Source organism: Adiantum capillus-veneris, chromosome 5, assembly GCF_014529385.1.
Source record: "Adiantum capillus-veneris isolate H3 chromosome 5, ASM1452938v2, whole genome shotgun sequence".
In the NCBI taxonomy this organism is placed as follows: Eukaryota; Viridiplantae; Streptophyta; class Polypodiopsida; order Polypodiales; family Pteridaceae; genus Adiantum; species Adiantum capillus-veneris.
This window is the reverse complement of record NC_140935.1, coordinates 87,358,062-87,377,059: the sequence shown is the minus strand read 5'-3', so window position 1 is coordinate 87,377,059 and position 18,998 is coordinate 87,358,062. Positions and strand designations below refer to the sequence as shown.

At 43.8% G+C, this 18,998-nt stretch overlaps 1 protein-coding gene across 2 annotated transcripts in view; it reads right to left on the bottom strand.

Annotated features, from left to right (window-relative positions):
• The window catches only part of AUG4 (HAUS augmin-like complex subunit), an 85,318-nt gene extending 70,564 nt beyond the window's left edge, over positions 1 to 14,754 (bottom strand). For both annotated transcript variants that reach the window (XM_086512527.1, XM_086512528.1), the window contains exon 1: positions 14,437 to 14,754. In XM_086512527.1, the coding sequence (XP_086368653.1) occupies positions 14,437 to 14,577 (141 nt within the window). In that variant the 5' untranslated portion in view covers positions 14,578 to 14,754. The remainder of the gene's footprint in view (positions 1 to 14,436) is intronic.
• Positions 14,755 to 18,998: the final 4,244 nt, after the last annotated feature.

The window sequence follows — 18,998 nt, the reverse complement described above, 5'->3', positions numbered from 1 at the left end:
TCTGCATCCCTACTTGTGCTACCTGATGAACTGCCCACATCTTTGACCGGCTCGGATTTCGAGGTGAGAACCTATAGGACCAACTCTTGCATGCGTTGGTCTCTCTGCGCCTCGCGCTCTAATTCCAAGGCCACTCGCCTTTCTTCGGCCGCTATGCGTTGAGCTTCGCGTGCTTGCTCAAGCTCAAGCTCCATAGCTGTCTTTCTTTCTTCGGCCGCCAAAGCGCGCTTGCTCACGCTCACGATCCAAGGCGGCGCGTTGCGCCTCTTGTTGTAGCATCATGTCCATCATCGACTTGATCAAAGCCTCCATGGGATTTGGTACAACCCGTGGCGTAGATGGAGATGGGGGAGGATCGGAAAAAGATCCTCCCGGTGGGGAAACTTCCTCATCACCAACTCCACTCTCATCACCTTCACGCAAAGTATTCATTCCGCTTCGGGTGATGACCATATACTGAGATCTTGGGTACTTAAGTTCTCGAGGAACTTGGGTTCTTGAGGTTCTTGGGTTCTTGAGTTCTTTAGCTTGCAATCGGTGTTTGAGAAGGCTTTCTCTTACCCGAGTTCGAATATTCCCTGCGGGCGCACCCCTTGGCGGCCTTGTGCTCACACCAAAGTTGCTTTTTCCCACCTCACGTCGATTGGCCGGCCGCTAAGTGCACGATCCACTCTCAATGAGTGAAAAGAGGAACAAGGGGAGGCTGGACAAGCCCTTCTTTCCCGGGTTACCTGTCACTCTTCAAAAACACAATTAGGAATCGACATGCCCAAGTGAACTTGGGTTACGTGCGACCGCAACAAGCAAAAAAATTCTTATGGTTCTTTCCTTGAGTGATACAGAACACTGTCAAAGCTCTCATACCAATGTAAGGTGCAGCGGAAGTGAATGTTGATATTGCTCAAGATGAGTGTTCCGAACTGTGCTCAAGGGTTCCTTTTACTTACAGAAGGGAGAGCCTCCCGTCCTTTAGAGAGAGAGTGCAATGAACACAAACAAGTGAATGCTACTGTGAATGAAAGTGCTGAGACTGAGAGAGAGAGAGAGAGAGAGAGAGAGAGAGAGAGAGAGAGAGAGAGAGAGAAGAATACGTCACCAGGTGGTTCTCAAACCCTCCTCCAAGGGCCCCCTCTCTATGGCGAGAGAGGTCTATGCTATAGATTGCACAAATCTGGTACAATGGTCTAGATGCAATGGACTTGCCGACGATGTCGACGACAATGATGACGACGAGGAGGACAAGCTGAAAACTGAAAACGCTAGGGCTGAAAAGCTGAAATCTGCAAACGCTGACTTTCTGCGGAACACTGACACTGTGTCGGAGAGGATGGCAATGACGACGACTCGACGACGATGTGCTGAAAACGCAGATGCTGAGATCTGAAAACAGCGGGTTGAAACTATAAATGCTGGCTGACTCGATCGTACGGTGAGGATCTGCTGCGTGTAGGTGAGATCTGCGAAGCTAGGGCTAGATCTGCAAAAGCTAAGTGCTGAAAACTGAAAACGCTGATGGACTTGGCTGATCTGGCGTCGGAAACTGCAAAACGCTAGGCTTGATCTGGGAATTGGAAACGCCATGCTGATCTATTGCCAGAGAAAACGCTAGGGAGGTTTTGCTACTGTGGAGAAAAACGATGGGCTGATCTGCAACTGAAATCGCTATAGGATCTGCCAGAATCTAAAAACGTTGGTTGTCTTGTTGGCTGAAAACGCAAGGTCTTCTGTCGTCTTGCTGAGGAGAGAACACTGCAAGCCTGAGCTCCTGCTGTCTCTTCTGCCTCTACTGAGTGACCACTGGGTTTCTTTTATGTTTCCTTAGCATTTTGCCCTACTTACTTTTCCAACAAAAGTCACTTATTAATAAATAAGTGAAAAATGTGTATTTTGGGAAACATGGTTCTATGCTCTGTAAAATGCTCATGATGGGTACTAAATGCCATGCTAGTGATTATGTTGTGTGCAATCAGAGGATATGCAACTAATCTAAGTGCCTGGACATCGACGGCCTGTGCACACAAAGGTGCCAGAACACTTCCTAGGCTAACCTGAACCCTAGACCTGAGATAGCTTGTCCACATGCAAATAGGGTTAGATGTGCACGTGACAGTCCACCATAAGCCTTCTCTGTTGCCAGAGGAGAGAGCTAGCCTCACAACTGAGGGACCACCTCCAAGCAACCTCAGTCTTTTGCAGGATTGTCAACACACGCTCCTAGCAGAGGGGAAGTTCAGAATTTGGTGCAGGCCTACCTTCTAGCAGAGATGGGTAAGATCATTGGCATGCAAATTCTTGGCCGGGAATGCTATCAGAATGAGTTTGAGGGGCCAGATACCGTGGTCAAAGTACTTTAAAGGATCTTAGTGGTCTTGGGTACCGCATGGGCCTATTTTCTAGGGTGGCTCCATACATACGACCCTATAATTGACACAGGTACTGAGGAGGCAGACTTCCCTGTTATGGTTTGCTTCTGTAGTATGCACTAAGCATACCTCCCCTTCCTCAGATGGCAGATCTTAATAATTCCTATATTGAGTCCCTGAGGACTTTTGCTTCTACAGCCGCTAAGGCAGTCCGAATTCCTACTGAATCGACAATTGACATACATCCTCTCCCACTGGGAACCCATAGTATCAAAACCAACAAACGAAAAATTGATAGACCGAATTTCTACCAAATCGACAATTGATATACATACTCTACCAAAGGGAACCCATAGTATCAAAACCAACAAACCAAAAATTCCACTCTCGGTTGCCAAAAAAGTGCCCACAACACCAGATACAGCTCCCTAATAGATGGTGCTCCTAAATTGTTAGAAAATAAATGCAACTCCCCACCAAATTGCATTGTAGCTCCTATCTCAAGTTTCAACCGACCACAATATTACATAAAATGAGATTTCCCCAACCCCTGCACATTTCATAAGACAATCCTCATGTGGAACCGGAAAAGACCGAGGCTACCTCAGTAGCAAAATGGACAATCTTTGCAAGGGGCGTACACAGGGAAAATCCGCATTCAAGTGCTTGCGATTGTTCGATAATCAATTTTGACAAGCTTACTATAGAACCATAGCCCAATATCCTCTGGAAATTCGCCATGCCTCTATCTTTGACCACAACTCCTCATAAACCAATACATTATAAGGAGCGCATAGCCTGCTTACAATCATGCACCTAGCTAAATGTTGCAAACCAGAACCATTTGGAGTTGCCAAACAAGAACGTGCTAAAAGCCAAAGGGTCTTTTCTTGTTCGTCAATACTAGGTCACTGTCACAAAAATACGGAAGCGTAAACTGACGTTTAATTGCACTTCAAATACTCAAGAGAATTAGAGGGAGCGAGAAAACTTGACACTTCATTGGGGACCAGAAGATGGGCTGGTCCCCCCCCATAAAGAGAATATCTTTATTACTAAGGGAGAATCTTTACAAGCACAGGAACGGGGCATACGCCCGTCCTCTATTCTTTCTTCTGTTCTGTTCTGACTACTGACTGAGAAAGTATTTCCACTTTCTTACTGCTTAGGGGATTTCCCCTCTTCTGCGAGACTGGTTGGAAGCTCTCGAAAAGAGAGTCTATCTTCCGAAACAGCTCATCGAAAGCTCTCACAGAGGAGAGTCCATCTTCCGTTATGTGTTGCCTTCATGCTCATTCCTTCATGCATAGAACACAAAAGAGAAACAAGCAAAATGCACACGCACATGCTTGCTGTAATTTTCTGCACATAACCTGAAATTCTTACCTGTACGCACCCCTACGCCGAAACAGAGGTCTTCTTCGCGATGGAATCGCGCCAAACTTGATGTAGACTTAGGATAAGGAGAGAGAAGAGGATTTCTATGGCTGATCTGCTGAAAACAGCCCTAATCGAGGTGATTAGGGGCTGAAAACAGAGAATTACAGCAGCCGCACTCTGCTAAGAGAGCGTCTACGGCAGCTTCTCGCGATGAAACTTCACCAGAAGGTGTCTATGACTGTGAGATCCCTTGTTCTTGACAATGGGAGCACAAGGCTACCACATATGTCGCAAGGGGCTGCTCTCAAGCTTCAATGGAGGGCTCCACCGCGTAGAGCACGCTCACATTAGGGAGGGTAGGTACACTGCCAGCCCCGAAAATGGAGGAGGGGGGGCTCCTAAATAGCCATCAGGGAGAGGGGGCGCTAGGAAGAGAGAGAGGGTGAGAGTGAGAGTGAGAGAGAGTTAGTTTGCATTGGTAAGTGTGCCACTTGGCACACTTACTTTAAAAACTTAAAAACCATTCAACTTTTGACTTTAAAAACTTCTAGCTCATTAATTAAAAATGTGCAACTAACTAACAACTGCTACCAATGATTCTTTTATGAGAACACCAAAGGTCTGTCGGCGCAATGCCGCACCAGCACTGCACCGCCTTTACCTGTTCACACTTGTCCGGTCGCCCGCCCGGGCACGGACCGTTAAATTTAATTTAACGAAACTTACCCTAAGGCTTTATTAGCTTTATTGGCCTTAGGGTCACTGTTCTAAGGACCCCATCTCATTCATGTGCTTGTACTGACGTGCGTATTTTTCTGAGCCTAAAATCTGAGGCTACTGCTTACCCCTTTCTGAAGACCCGATTTCCCAATCACTAGGGCTTCAGGGTAATTTCTGCTAAGGTCCCTCTGAGGTGTTCTAGCCCGCATTTAGGCTCACCTGAGGCCTTGGAACTGCTAGGTCTATTCTGGTGTGCACACAACTAATTAGATAATTCTTTTCTCATAAATAAATTAATTATTTACAAAGTCTGACTTAGTTACATCCCTCTTGGTTCTAAACAGTTGACCTCAACTGTAGAGCGTCAACATAATTGTGCAAGATGTCAGGGTAGTCCTTGAGATCGGACTCAGTCATCCACTTTGCATCTAAAGGAGTGTAATTCTTGAACTTGACTAAATACTTTCGATGTAGACTCCCCGACTTGAGTTGTCTCTCCGAGTGGTGTATTATCTGTTCATGTTGAAGGATTTCCTCAGTCTCTTCGACTTCTGGAGGATCTTCTTGTATTGGCGCCACTGGAGAAGGTCCAACATATGGCCGGAGGAGACTGACATGAAAAGCATTGTGGATGCGCCAGTGAGAAGGCAAATCCAATCTGAAAGTCACATCATTGACTTCATCTGTAATTTTGAAAGGGCCGTAAAATCTATGGGAAAGTTTGACAACTTTCCCTTTGCCGACCCGCTTTTTCAATCTAGCTTTCTCAAACCGAAGCAGGACATATTGTCCTTTTTCAAGATTGAGATTCCTTCTGTGCTTGTCTGCTTTTCTCTTCTGTTGCTCTTGAGTTCGAAGAATCGCTTGCTTTACTTGTTGATGGGCAATATCAATATTGTGCACAAATTCATCTGCGGCGAAGATGTTTTCTTTGGTCACCATAATAGGAAGTAAGAGTGGCTTTCCATAAATAATTTCAAAGGGAGATTTACCAGTTGAGAAATGTATGGTATTATTATACGCAAACTCAACTATCGGTAAGTATTGTTCCCATTCGGATTGTCGTTCCGAAACATAGCACTTGAGGAGATCTAAAACAGTGGCATTAGCGATTTCGCTTTGACCATCTGTTTGAGGATGATAAGCTGATGAAAAATCAAGCTTAGTTCCCAAGTTTTCAAACAATGCCTGCCAAAATAGACTAGTCATGCGGGGATCTCTGTCACTCACAATAGTCTTTGGCAATCCATGATGTTTAAAAATCTGAGCTAGAAATATTCTAGCCATGTGATCAGCTTTGATCGTCTTCTTTACTGGAAGGAAATGTGCTTGCTTACTGAACCTGTCTACTATAGTCCAGATTGCATCATTTCCATTCTTGGATCTAGGAAGATCCGTAATAAAATCCATGGCAATACTTTCCCATGGCGTGTTAGGCACAGGGAGCGGCTGAAGCTTGCCATAAACTTTATGTCTGTCATATTTCACTTTTTGGCATACTAAACGCTCACGTACATGTTTTTCAATTCCGCACGGAGTGTTGGCCAAAAGAAATACCTTTCGAGGGCACTAGTGGTGGAAGCAATTCCCCGATGCTCGGCATAAGGAGAATTATGTGCTTCATCCATCACCTTTTGTCGTAAAGGCTGAGCTATGCATATTGCTTGTTGACGATAGAGTGTATTATCCCTGATAGAATAAGGTGGCTTTGAGTGACCAGCTTGAAGATCTGCCCAAATTGTGGCGAAGTCTGGATCTTGAGGATACATCTCGCTGAGAGATTCTAGTTCCTCATGATAAATTGTTGTTAGTGCATTGATCTTTGGACGCCTGGAGAGAGCATCTGCAACTGCATTCTTTGTTCCAGAAGTGTGTAAAATCTGAAAATGAAACATTGAAAGAAAGTTGGCCCATCTCATCTGCTTTTCTGATAACTTTCTCTGTGTGAGAAAGTAGCGAAGACTTTGATGATCTGTCTTGATAATAAAATCAGCTCCTAATAGATAGTGTTTCCAAATGGAAAGAGCATGAATTACTGCCATTAGCTCTTTTTCGTATATGGAGGCATGCAACTCTGCATCTTTAAGGCGCCGACTTTCATAGGCTATCGCGTGACTCTCTTGGTTCAAAACTGCTCCTACACAATCTCCAGATGCATCGCAGTATACCTCGAAAGGTTTGCGAAGATCAAGGACGGTGAGAACAGGTCCGTGACTGAGTAGATACTTAAGCTTTTCGAAAGCTTGTTTTTGTCCAGACCCCCAATGGAATGGAATCCGCTTCTTTGTCAGGTCATGGAGGGGACCTGCTATCGCGGCAAAAACTCAAATGAAACGCCGATAATAAGAACAGAGGCCAAGGAAACTTCGTACATCATGTACTGTAGTTGGCGTAGGCCATTCTACAACTGCTTGAATCTTTTCAGGGTCCATTCTCACCTGGTTGTGAGATACTATATGGCCCAAATAGTGGATTTCTTTTAAAAAGAACTCACTCTTCTTAGCATTCACAAATAATTTGTGTTTGCGTAATTCTTCAAACACTAAGGCGAGATGCTTATAGTGTTCGTCTTCCGTCACTGAGAAGATTAAGACGTCATCAAAGAAAACGCCTGTAAAACTTCTATATGAGTGGAAGATTCTATCCATCATTCTGTTGAATGTAGCTGGTGCATTAGTGAGTCCAAAAGGCATCACTAAGAATTCATACAACCCGAAGGTTGTTCTAAATGAAGTCTTATGCACATCCTGAGGAGCTATGCGGATTTGATGATAACCGCTCTTCAAGTCTATACGACTAAAGACACTTGCTCCTTGTAACTTGTCAAGAATGTCGTCAATCCAAGGGATTGGAAATCGATTCTTGATTGTGATCTTGTTTAGAGATCTATAGTCTATGCACATGCGGAATGTGCCATCCTTTTTCTGTACTAGCAAGACAGGTGAACAATATGGAGAAGTACTAGGCCTTATTAAGCCCTTCTCCAAAAGTTCGTTAACCTGCTTGAGAATTTCCTCTTGCTGCATTAGACTAACTCGATAAGGGGGCTGATTTGGAGGAGAACTTCCTGGGATCAAATCAATGGTATGATCCTCAGGTCGCGAAGGTGGGAGTTCATTTGGAAATTCATCTGCAAAACAATCTTTATATCTTTCTATTAACTTAAGTCTTTTTTGCTCTAAAGAGGAAGAAAGTTGTGAAACAGACACATCTCTCTCTCTTGCAAAAATCAAGTACGCTGAAACACACTTTTTCATTTCTTTCTTAATGGCAATGTGGTTGGCGATAGGAATACGCCAATCACCTGCATCTGCAAGTACAAGATACTCCTTTCCTTTATGAGCAAAAGATAAGGTTTTCTGAACATAGTCCGGAATGGGATGCATCTTGTAGTGCCAAGGCATTCCCAAGATAACATCGCATCCTTCAAGTGAAGCTAGTAAGAAAGACTCTTGATCCTTGTAGTCGTCGACCTTTAGATTCAACTTCCCTATGATTGGAGTAGAGTTTGAGTTCTGCCCTTTGAAAGCTGATTGCGCTTGAATAGAGACTCCAAAACGATTGGGCTGCAAGTTCAGGTCGTCAGCTAGCTGGGTAGAGATGAAGTTGTCTGTACTACCAGGGTCAAACAAAATAAGAGCCCGCTGGTTGTTGATACTACCCCATGCTTTGAGAAGAGCTCTTTCTTTTCCATCCTTGGTTGTATTTCCCTGTACATCTGGGACTGCATTGGAAGAGGGTGGTTATGGAGGTTTGGTAGAACAGTCACCCTTCATATGACCAACTTGTCCGCACTTGAAGCATCTTCCTTCACTAATGTATGTTCGCAACTCAGCAGGAGAGAGATATCTCCCTTTCTTGGGCTGATTTGGCTTTGCTTCTGCTTCGGAGGCGGTTCTTTTCTTCTTTTGAGAAGAAGTAGAAGAGGTAGGCTGCTCATGGAGAGCCTTCTGCTTAGCATGGTAAGTGCTTTGCTCCATCTTCCTGGGAGTACCCTTGTCATGTATTCCATCAGCTATGCGGGCTAATTCCATAAGTATCTACAAATTACCTCGAGGGTAAAGCTTCATAGCCTTTTGCAAGGCTTCATGCAAACCTGCTTCAAACTTGCGCATCTTCTCCGAATCGTCAATCTTCTTGAATGGAGTGACTTTCAAGAGAACGTCCCAAAACCTATCCACATAGCGTGGAACGGTTTCGTTCTCTGACTGTGAAAGTCGATCCCATTCTTTCTTTACCTCTTCCTCATAGTCTGGAGGAAGGAACTGTGCGTAGAACTCCTTCTTGAAAGCGGTCCAATCTTGGGGTTTGCGATCTTCCAGGATAAGGGTTAACCACCAATTGCTGGCGGTGCCTTTCAGGTACAAACTAACATGGCGAAGCTTGGATCTTTCTTTAAAATTCCCTTCAACAAATGCAACTTCAAATTGGCGGATGAAAGCCAAAGCTTTGTCATTATCACGCCGTCCATTGTAGGTGTCGAATTTCACATCTTTATCTCCGGACTTGAATGTTTTCTGCCTGTGGTGCTTCTTCTTATGGTGCTCCTTCTTTCGATGCTTAGACTCCTTGGGGACAGGAGTCCTTTCCCTTAAATGTACTTCTTGCTGCGACGGATCGTCGAGAAACATGTCTTCCGGAGAAACTATGTCTTCCAGATCCTTCATGAAAGAGAACTGAGGCGAATCAGGGGGATCCTGCTCTTGAACTTTTGGATTAAACCGCACATGACGTTCTGGAGATTTCTTTTGCCTCTCGTGCATGCGGGAAGTTCCAATCAAAGGATCTTTTCTTGGTTGTGGCGCCTTTGGGTTCTGCGGAATTTCTCCCGACCCCATCGGCATTTTCTCCTTCTCTTTTTCAAGAGTATGGAGAATCTTTTGGACTTCTGGATGGGAGAGAGCTTTCTGCAACTCTTCCACCTGCTGTTGAAGGAGAGAGAACTCTATCTCGCGTCCTTCCATTTCTGCAGTCTGCCAAGAGTCGTCAATCCCTTCAGGAAGAGAGAGAGGACCTTGCTCTGATACCACTGTCACAAAAATACGGAAGCGTAAACTAACGTTTAATTGCACTTCAAATACTCAAGAGAATTAGAGGGAGCGAGAAAACTTGACACTTCATTGGGGACCAGAAGATGGGCTAGTCCCCCCCCATAAAGAGAATATCTTTATTACTAAGGGAGAATCTTTACAAGCACAGGAACGGGGCATACGTCCGTCCTCTATTCTTTCTTCTGTTCTGTTCTGACTACTGACTGAGAAAGTGTTTCCACTTTCTTACTGCTTAGGGGATTTCCCCTCTTCTGCGAGACTGGTTGGAAGCTCTCGAAAAGAGAGTCTATCTTCCGAAACAGCTCATCGGAAGCTCTCACAGAGGAGAGTCCATCTTCCGTTATGTGTTGCCTTCATGCTCATTCCTTCATGCATAGAACACAAAAGAGAAACAAGCAAAATGCACACGCACATGCTTGCTGTAATTTTCTGCACATAACCTGAAATTCTTACCTGTACGCACCCCTACACCGAAACAGAGGTCTTCTTCGCGATGGAATCGCGCCAAACTTGATGTAGACTTAGGATAAGGAGAGAGAAGAGGATTTCTATGGCTGATCTGCTGAAAACAGCCCTAATCGAGGTGATTAGGGGCTGAAAACAGAGAATTACAGCAGCCGCACTCTGCTAAGAGAGCGTCTACGGCAGCTTCTCGCGATGAAACTTCACCAAAAGGTGTCTATGACTGTGAGATCCCTTGTTCTTGACAATGGGAGCACAAGGCTACCACATATGTCGCAAGGGGCTGCTCTCAAGCTTCAATGGAGGGCTTAATTAAAAATGTGCAACTAACTAACAACTGCTACCAATGATTCTTTTATGAGAACACCAAAGGTCTGTCGGCGCAATGCCGCACCGGCACTGCACCGCCTTTACCTGTTCACACTTGTCCGGCCGCCCGCCCGGGCACGGACCGTTAAATTTAATTTAACGAAACTTACCCTAAGGCTTTATTAGCTTTATTGGCCTTAGGGTCACTGTTCTAAGGACCCCATCTCATTCATGTGCTTGTACTGACGCGCGTATTTTTCTGAGCCTAAAATCTGAGGCTACTGCTTACCCCTTTCTGAAGACCCGATTTCCCAATCACTAGGGCTTCAGGGTAATTTCTGCTAAGGTCCCTCTGAGGTGTTCTAGCCCGCATTTAGGCTCACCTGAGGCCTTGGAACTGCTAGGTCTATTCTGGTGTGCACACAACTAATTAGATAATTCTTTTCTCGTAAATAAATTAATTATTTACAAAGTCTGACTTAGTTACAGTCACTCAAATGATGAGAAAACTCCCAAGACCTGGGTCTTGAGACAACCGATAACATTATATGTTGACCACTCATGTTGACCTGGGTCTTGAGGCAACCGATAACATTGTATGCTGACCACTCAACTCATGTTGACTCCTATTGCACAAAGGAAAAGAGAAGCCAATTGCTTCTCAATAGCCTCATTGCCCTTAGCTAGCACTCTATGACGTTGTATCTGCCTTTGTATCGATGAGGTGTCTTGTGAATTGGTAGTCAAAGAGCTCTGTCACAAACTTGACGTGGTGTCACAAACTTGACGTGGCATACTCAAAGGGTTAGGATTTGATAAACCTAACCCTTCCAAGTTATCAAGGTATGGCCGAGGGGCCTTAAACCTAAAAATAAAGCAAATTGTGAATCCAACTAATGTGGTACTGTACAGACAGCGCGGAAGATGCGAAGCTGCTCACGTGGCACCTTTATGGATATTCGCGGGACAACCCTTTGAAGAAAGAGCTTTTGGGGGTAGAGCTTTTCCCTAACAATTGCTTTTGGGCCAAAGGCCAAATGTAAAACAGTTATAAGCAAAGCCAAGGCCTCTCTTCTGACAAATTAGCTTGGGATCACTACAGAGAGAGGACCCTTGGACATTGTACCTTGTGAAGCATCATTAAGAAAGAAATACCGAAAGGGGCGCCAATCTTTGGGGCCAATCAGTGTCACAAGAAATGTTTCGTCTATTTTGTCGTTCTGTTGTTTTGACATATTTCATTGCGTTTCATTTTGAAGGTATGAAGAAGAAACAGAAGGTATGAATAAACAAATAGGTTTCGAGGAATTGTAGAGTACATAATACCTAGAGATGAGCTTTTCAATATTGGTTACATAAATGTTAATCAAATTAGCATGAAACATCGTGTTATATAATTTGCTAATCTTCGAGCCTTATAAGTCAATAGCAAGCCATAGGTAGCATACGATGTATGCACATTAAAAGAATTTGTATAATGCCACGAGGCCTTGTCAACATTCAGTGTGTGTGTGTGTGTGTGTGTGTGTGTTAGAAATTCGAAAAACAAGAGACTTCTCTTGAGACTTAAGGCCTTTGTGTTCTAGCTCTCACATGCGGAAATAGTAGAAAATGCAATGTCACTTATTTTAACAGAAAACAAGTCAGAGTAAGCAATCCTAAAACTATATACAGAAGTATTTATCCTTGGAATGTTAAATGGTCGTCTCATTATCTTGTTTCATCTTTATTTAGATTCGTTACCAAAGGGACGAAACAGGTTTTCATGTTACTCGATGTGATTGCTAAATAAATTACAATGAACATGTTTCATGATTATCATCTGGGATCTCAACGGGGATAATGATGTGAATGTGACGTTAATGTTCAGTGATTGCGGTCTTTGTGCAAGTGCTGGATATATGCAACTTCAGAGTCAGTGTCTACTGGCTAGTTTTTGTCTTTTGCCTATTTTGTAGGCGTAATCGAGGGTGATTACTATTCTTTCAAGAGGGGGTATGTTACAAGTTTGTGACGTGGGATTCTCAAAGGGTTAGGGTTTAATAACCCTAACCCTCTAACTTATCAGAGTATGGCCGAGGGGTCTTAACCCTAAAAATAAAGTGAATCGCAAATCCAGCTGACATGGCCAACTGTATAGACAATGTGGAAAACGTGGAGTTGCTGACGTGGCACCTGTACGAATATTCCGCATTTTACAAGGCAGCCCTCTAGACGTTAGCTTTTGGAGGTAGAGCTTTTCATTGGTAGTTGCTTTTGGGCCAAGTGCCACATGTAAAACGTTTATAATCTTAGCCAAGGCCACTCTTTCAGCAGATTAGCTTGGGAGCACTACAAAGAGAGGCCCCTCGAACATTGTACCTTATAAAGCATCAATAAGAAAGAAATACCAAAAGGGGCGTCAGTATTTGGGGCCAGTGCCTCTGGAAGCGTTACTCCACCGCTTCTCTCCTCTTCTCTCTCTATTCAAGTTTGGTTCAATTCTTTGCAGTTTTCTAACATGTGTTTATGTAGATTTCTCGCTTGCAAGGGTTTCGGTTTAATAAACCTAACCCTCCAAATTTATCAGAGTATGGCCGAGGGGCCTTAACCTAAAAATAAAGCAAATCGCAAATCCGCTTGACGTGGCCAGCCGTACGGACAGCGTGGAAAACGCGAAGCTACTAACATGGCGCCTGTATGGATATTCCGAGTTTTATTGGACAGCCCTTTGGGCATTAGCTTTTGAAGGCAGAGCTTTTGGATTAGGGGCCGCATGTATAACATGTATAAGCAAAGCCAAGGCCTCTCTTCCAGGAGATTACCTTCAGAGCACTACAGAGAGAGGGCCCTTGAACATTGTACATTGTGAAGCATCAATAAAAAAGAAATATCGAAAGGGACGCAAGTCTTTGGGGCTGGTGCACAGGATGGAGTACCAGAGTCAACTGCAAGTTGACACTTGTGCCAAAAGGATGATCAAGTACTCCAAGGATCCAAAGTATGCAAAGTATCTGAAGAACCACCCGCTTGGCAAGATTCACTCACAATGGCGAGATGTCGTCCATTCACCTCTCAAATCAAAGGAAGGAAAGAAGGAAAGATTTGTGGAAGTGTAAAGTCTAGATCTTCAATTCCGCTACACCTGACATTGGTATCAGAGCTTCAAAGATTTTGCACTAATCCGCTAATCTCCAAAATGTTTTTTTATCTCTCTTGTGTTTTTGGTTGTGTTTTGTAGTGTTTTGGTGACACTTCTCCCACTCTTGGAAGAGCAAGCCTATCATAGCGCATGGGACCGTGCGCCTTGAGTGTCGGAAAATAGCAACCAATTGTATACTCGGTGTTGCATGCGGGGTGCGCCGACGAGGGGGTAGATAGTTGTCCCGAAGATAAGTCTGCGACCTTCTTTGAACCAAGAGCAAAAATCCTTGTATGGTCAAGACTCGTAGCGGTATGGAGACCTTCCCCAATTCAGAAAACGAGCAAGTTCTTCCTTTGGATCCTCCAAAAGCGCCGTCAGTACCCCTATTGGGCCAATAATAAAAAAAGAAAAGCAACGTCAACTACCCTTCCTTTTTGGCTCATCAATATAGCGGGAATGTCCAAAAGACAAGGTGTCACGTGCACATGGCTCTGTGTGCCATGTGGACATGCTTCATCAACTCCCACAGCCAGTTTTCCACCTAGCCTTAGATAGAAGTGTTTAGAATCCTAAGAGGATTAGTACCGGTAATTTTGTGAACCTGTTCACAAGACCTGCATGTCCGGACGAGTCCATTAGTTTTGATCTCCTTATTTATCATAAAGCACATTCACAATGTGATAGATTTTCAAATCAAGCAGAAAATTATTTCCTTCATTCTTGAGCTATTAGAAGACAAATAGAAAGCTCCATTGTTTGCCACTTTACAGTAATTCAAACTTCATGGTCCTTGTGCTCATGATTGCATACAATGATGTAATGCTCTTCATAACCCACCCATTTGCAAGAAAAATTAAGCACTTCTTCTTCAGGTCAAGCCCATTAAGCATACTGCCAATTTACGTTTAATTCATGCGGTCTCAAAGTATCGAAAAAGAACTCACCGTCTTGAAAGCATGCTAGCCAGTTGTAAAACACTGTGGGATACGAAAATGAAAGCATGACGCATATGTGTATAGCAATATACCTTGGTGAGTTCAATGAATACAGATCGCGAAATGAGAGATCCATCTGGAGCAAGACAGTGACGCTCCAGCTGTTCAAGCACATTGCTAAGACCAGGACCAAGCGTCTGCCCAATAGGGGGATAAAGGATGGGTTTCACCATGGATGTGAAACTGGGATAGATGGAGAAAGAGCTGGCTCAGGTGGCAAAATGGGACATCAGCCGGGCCTCAGCTTTGTCAGGCGCCGGCGTCGTCCAGGAGCCTTCTACCAACTCAGCGCTCCATCTTCGTCCGAACCCGGCCCCAGCTATTTATCTTGCGTAGAAAACGAACGAAGTATCAGTTCAAAAAAATATTTGGAGGGATGCACTCATACCATAATAAAACATGGAATGCATTGTGATTATATTGGCTTCAAAATAAATAAAATCCATCGATTACAATTGGGGTTGCATCCTTGGCACTATCTTGTTAGCATGTATATGGTAGTGATGTGTGTCGACACATTTAAGATTGTCGGGGCACTTTTTTCCCTCACCAAGAGGTTTTTTTCCATCGTGCCTTGTATATACATCCATCACTTTAGAACTATCTTAATTTGTATCCGCACACTTAGTAATATATTCTATTTTGTTTGACTTAGATCACAGGTTGGAGATAAGTAAACTTGAACCGCTGGCATCTGCTATAAGGTAAGCTGCCGTTTCTTAGTCCTATCTAAAAGATTTTACCATACAGGCAATAGACAATGACTCCTCTCTAAACACGGCCTACGACTTTCATCGTACCGCATTCTCCAACTACCCTTGAATCAAGCAAGCAAGCAAGCAAGAGGGGCCTTTGAAAGAAAAGGAATAGGCTAGGGACGGAGTCGAACCGTCATTCTAGGATTTGCAGTCCAATACATTGCGGACTGGGTTAGGTCAACCTATGGTGTTCCGGTTGTTGTGCCAGTAACAGCGCCGGGTAGCTAAGTTGGTAGGGAAGAACCGCTGAAAGCATCTAAGCGGGAAATCCTTCTCTAGACAAGTTTGGACTATTCGACAACTAACTCTTCAAACCCAAATTTTTAAAGGAATTGAAGTTTCTTTGAGTTCTAATAAATGAAACGAGCTTTCTTTTTTTTTTCATTAGTTATCGCAACACTTCGGGAGCTAACGAGACTACTCTGGCAAAATTACATTCCCTCAATTCCCTTGCTACTGGACCAAAGCTACGCCTCCTTTTTTCCCCAGTTCTCGTTATTCGTTTCGCAACGATTCGAAGGCTGGCGTAAGGCTAACAAATCGGGTGTAGAGCAACTAGGCATTTCGCGTAAGTCATGAACAAAGGAGCTGTCGTCCTTTGCATTTTTCCGTCTCTAAGCTCTGTGTGCATTCCTGCAACCCTAACTCCAACAATTGGTATCATAGCATTTTGCTTCCTCCCGAGCATAGTCGTCCAGCACTCCCTACTCACTTTCTCTTATTTGAGTGAGCACTGACGAGCGTCAATAGGTCGATAAATACTTTGGCCTCCATCTCCACTCCTATACCTATTGCACAAGCAATTTCATCCTTTTGTGCAAAAATTCTTCCACTGCAAATTTTTGCATAATAGGTTTTTGACAGTCTATATGGTTTGTGCCATATAACACGCAGAGTTTCCCTTCGGCTTCTACTCAGTTTGAGCATTTTTTACATGAGTTTCAGTTTTTCACTATGATCAAGAGCAATGATGTTTTCGAAAGGTTGTATGATGATGACAAAGTGGATGGAGACAACTATCCATTGTGGGCTTACATGATGTAGCATGTACTTGTTTCCAAGGGTGTATGGAACATTGTTAGAAATTATGATGTATGCACAAATTTTGTGAAGGATTTGTCGGTTCTATTAGTTTTGCTCCCACTACTAATGTCATTTTATTTACAGCTAAACAAACTCGTTGAAATAGTAGAGATGTGCAATTGCATGTATTGATTGTGTTGTCTGAAAGGCTTAGAGCCAGGGAACTAAATGCTCTAGCTAGCCATCCCTTTCTATTCTTATAGAAAGGCCCCAATGTCAGTTTCCACTAGACCATGCCCGGGACCTTGTTCTCACATTACTCCCTCCTTGGAGAAGCCCTTTCGTCCTCGGAAAAAACAAGTAGGGTATTTCTTCTTAAGAACGCTAGTGTTTTCCCAAATGACACCTTCTTCAGGTCTATTTTTCCACTTAATTAATGTTTGGCGATGCATGATGATGAGTATATAAATCATGATAGTCAAGAATGTACTCGGGTTTATGCGGTTGGGTGGGAGACTCGCAGCATATCCTCTACGACCTGGTTAACACATTCAATCTAACCATCTGTCTCTAGATGATCTACAATATTGAGATTGAATTGTGTTACTTATTCTTAACAGTAATCGCGTTAAGACCACAATAATCTACACACATGTGCATACTATCGTCTTTTTTTTTCACCAATAGAATGGGAGAAGCCCATGGTGAGGAACTAAGTTGAATAAATCCTCGACTGAAGTAGTCAGCAAGCTAACATTACGCCTTAATAACCTCAGCCTATGACTTAATCTGTAAGGCATGGCTTACTATCTACAACCACATCTATGTCGTGTTGCACATGTCGATGATAACCCAGGCAGTAAATCTTCTGAAAAAACATATTTGTATTTAAGATTTCCTTCAATTTATTAGCAACATTTTCTTATTGTGATGATGTCATGCCAAGGGCATACCCGGGGGGGGGGGGTGGTCACGGACCCGGGCCAGGTGGTCGGCTACTAGTGTGGAATAGGGGATTCGAGGGCCAAGGGCTATATAAGGGGGGTTGAGCGATGAATCGGACCAAGGCAGTTCCCTTGGCATTTCACTAGTATCAAAGCAAGTTCTATTTTGGGAAGGGGCATGGAGCCACCCACTATTGCATGCTCATGCAAAGGAGGGTGTGCAGGGCCACCTGCTAAGCGAAGAGGGAGAAGCTGGAGCGCCCGTGTGCAGAGCCGCTTGCGGCGAGGGAGGGAAGGATTTTCAACCGGCATGAAAGTGCGCGCAAGCGGGCTCAGAAGGAGCACGAGGGGGAGCTGAGCAGAAGTCGTCACGCAGGCGGGCGCAGCAGAGCAACGCAACGAGTGCTCTCTCTCTCTCTCTCTCTTTCTCTCACTCGGCAACTCTACCCTAACCACCATCGCCAAGCTTTGTGTGTTAACAACCTCCCATTCACACTCGGCCGTCCAGGCCCTTGGGGAAATTTTTTTGAAAAAAAACTCTCCCCCTAGGGCAAGTGCCCACGGCTAAAGCCCTCCGCTCTCCTTGACGGTGAACATGGTGACAACCTCAGCCAAAGTGCATTGGCAAGGGGCTTGAAAATTCATCCACAAGTCACCGAATTTCTGCAGAAACTTTCGACGTGTCAAAAATTTTTCAATTTTCAAGTAGAGATGGTCGTAGTTCTTGATTCATTTTAACTAATTGCAAAGTGTTCGAATCTCGACCTCTTAATAACAGTTCAGGATTCGACAATCGAGTAGAGCCAGGGGATTCACTCTATATACAAAATAGAATGCCACCTGCGAGCGGACAACTTTGATAAAACCCCTATATACGACTCATATTAGGGAATATGACTCCCATTTCTACGCTTATACGAAAGTCAATACAAAAAACTATCATACCCCTATCTTACATATAAATTTTAGGTCTCACATTATCTAACTAAGTAAAACTAGTCAAAGAGTGTGTAGCATAGTGACTGGCAATGTACTAAGGATCCACTTTTGTTGATAACTAGATGTACCCTCAATGTGTCTTAGTTTGACTTTCAAACTATGTGCCCGTCGAGCCTGCACTCTAGCTACTCGTCCAATTTTGACCAATCTAAATTACTAAAAAAACATGGTTATAAAGTTGTGTTAGGTTCTCCGTGTAAATTTGCATCTGTACAAACTCTTTATAGCTTTCATCCCTCAACAAATGAACTATAATAACAGAAAAAGCAATTGTTACAAAGTATTATTGGTTCTTGCATGTATCTTGGTAGCTATTGACTCACAAGTTTGAGGGAAGACTCTTTTGGGAAGCCATGATTTTGAAACACAATAACTTTCTCTCATTTTTTCCTTTTCTCACTCCACCCCCCACACCCCCCCCCCCTAAATATGATACCCCCTCCCTTATTTTTAAGCTTAGGAGATAAATTATTGAGGGCCTACTACCCCTAACTTATACGCTTATGTAACTTGTAGAAAACCCCCCCTCCCCTGCACTTACGTGGTGCGATAAGTTTTTCATGGTGAATCCCCCGGGCGAGCAAACAAGTTCCGCAACAAACGTGAAGAGACGAACTTACCTAAAAATCACGTAATTAGCATGGCTAATTAGCGGTGATTTTCGGTAACGATAATAAATACAACGGGTTTGCATCAAATCTTTTGATATCCAGGTATTCTTCTTTTTCTTCCTAGCCCTCCACAATCGCCATGGATTCGGATATCAACATGACTTTTGATTTTGAGCACCATACACCCGATCTTCCCAATGATGGCTCACGACCAGATACTCTCACACAGGGTACCCGCAAAGCTACGGGAGGAGATGAC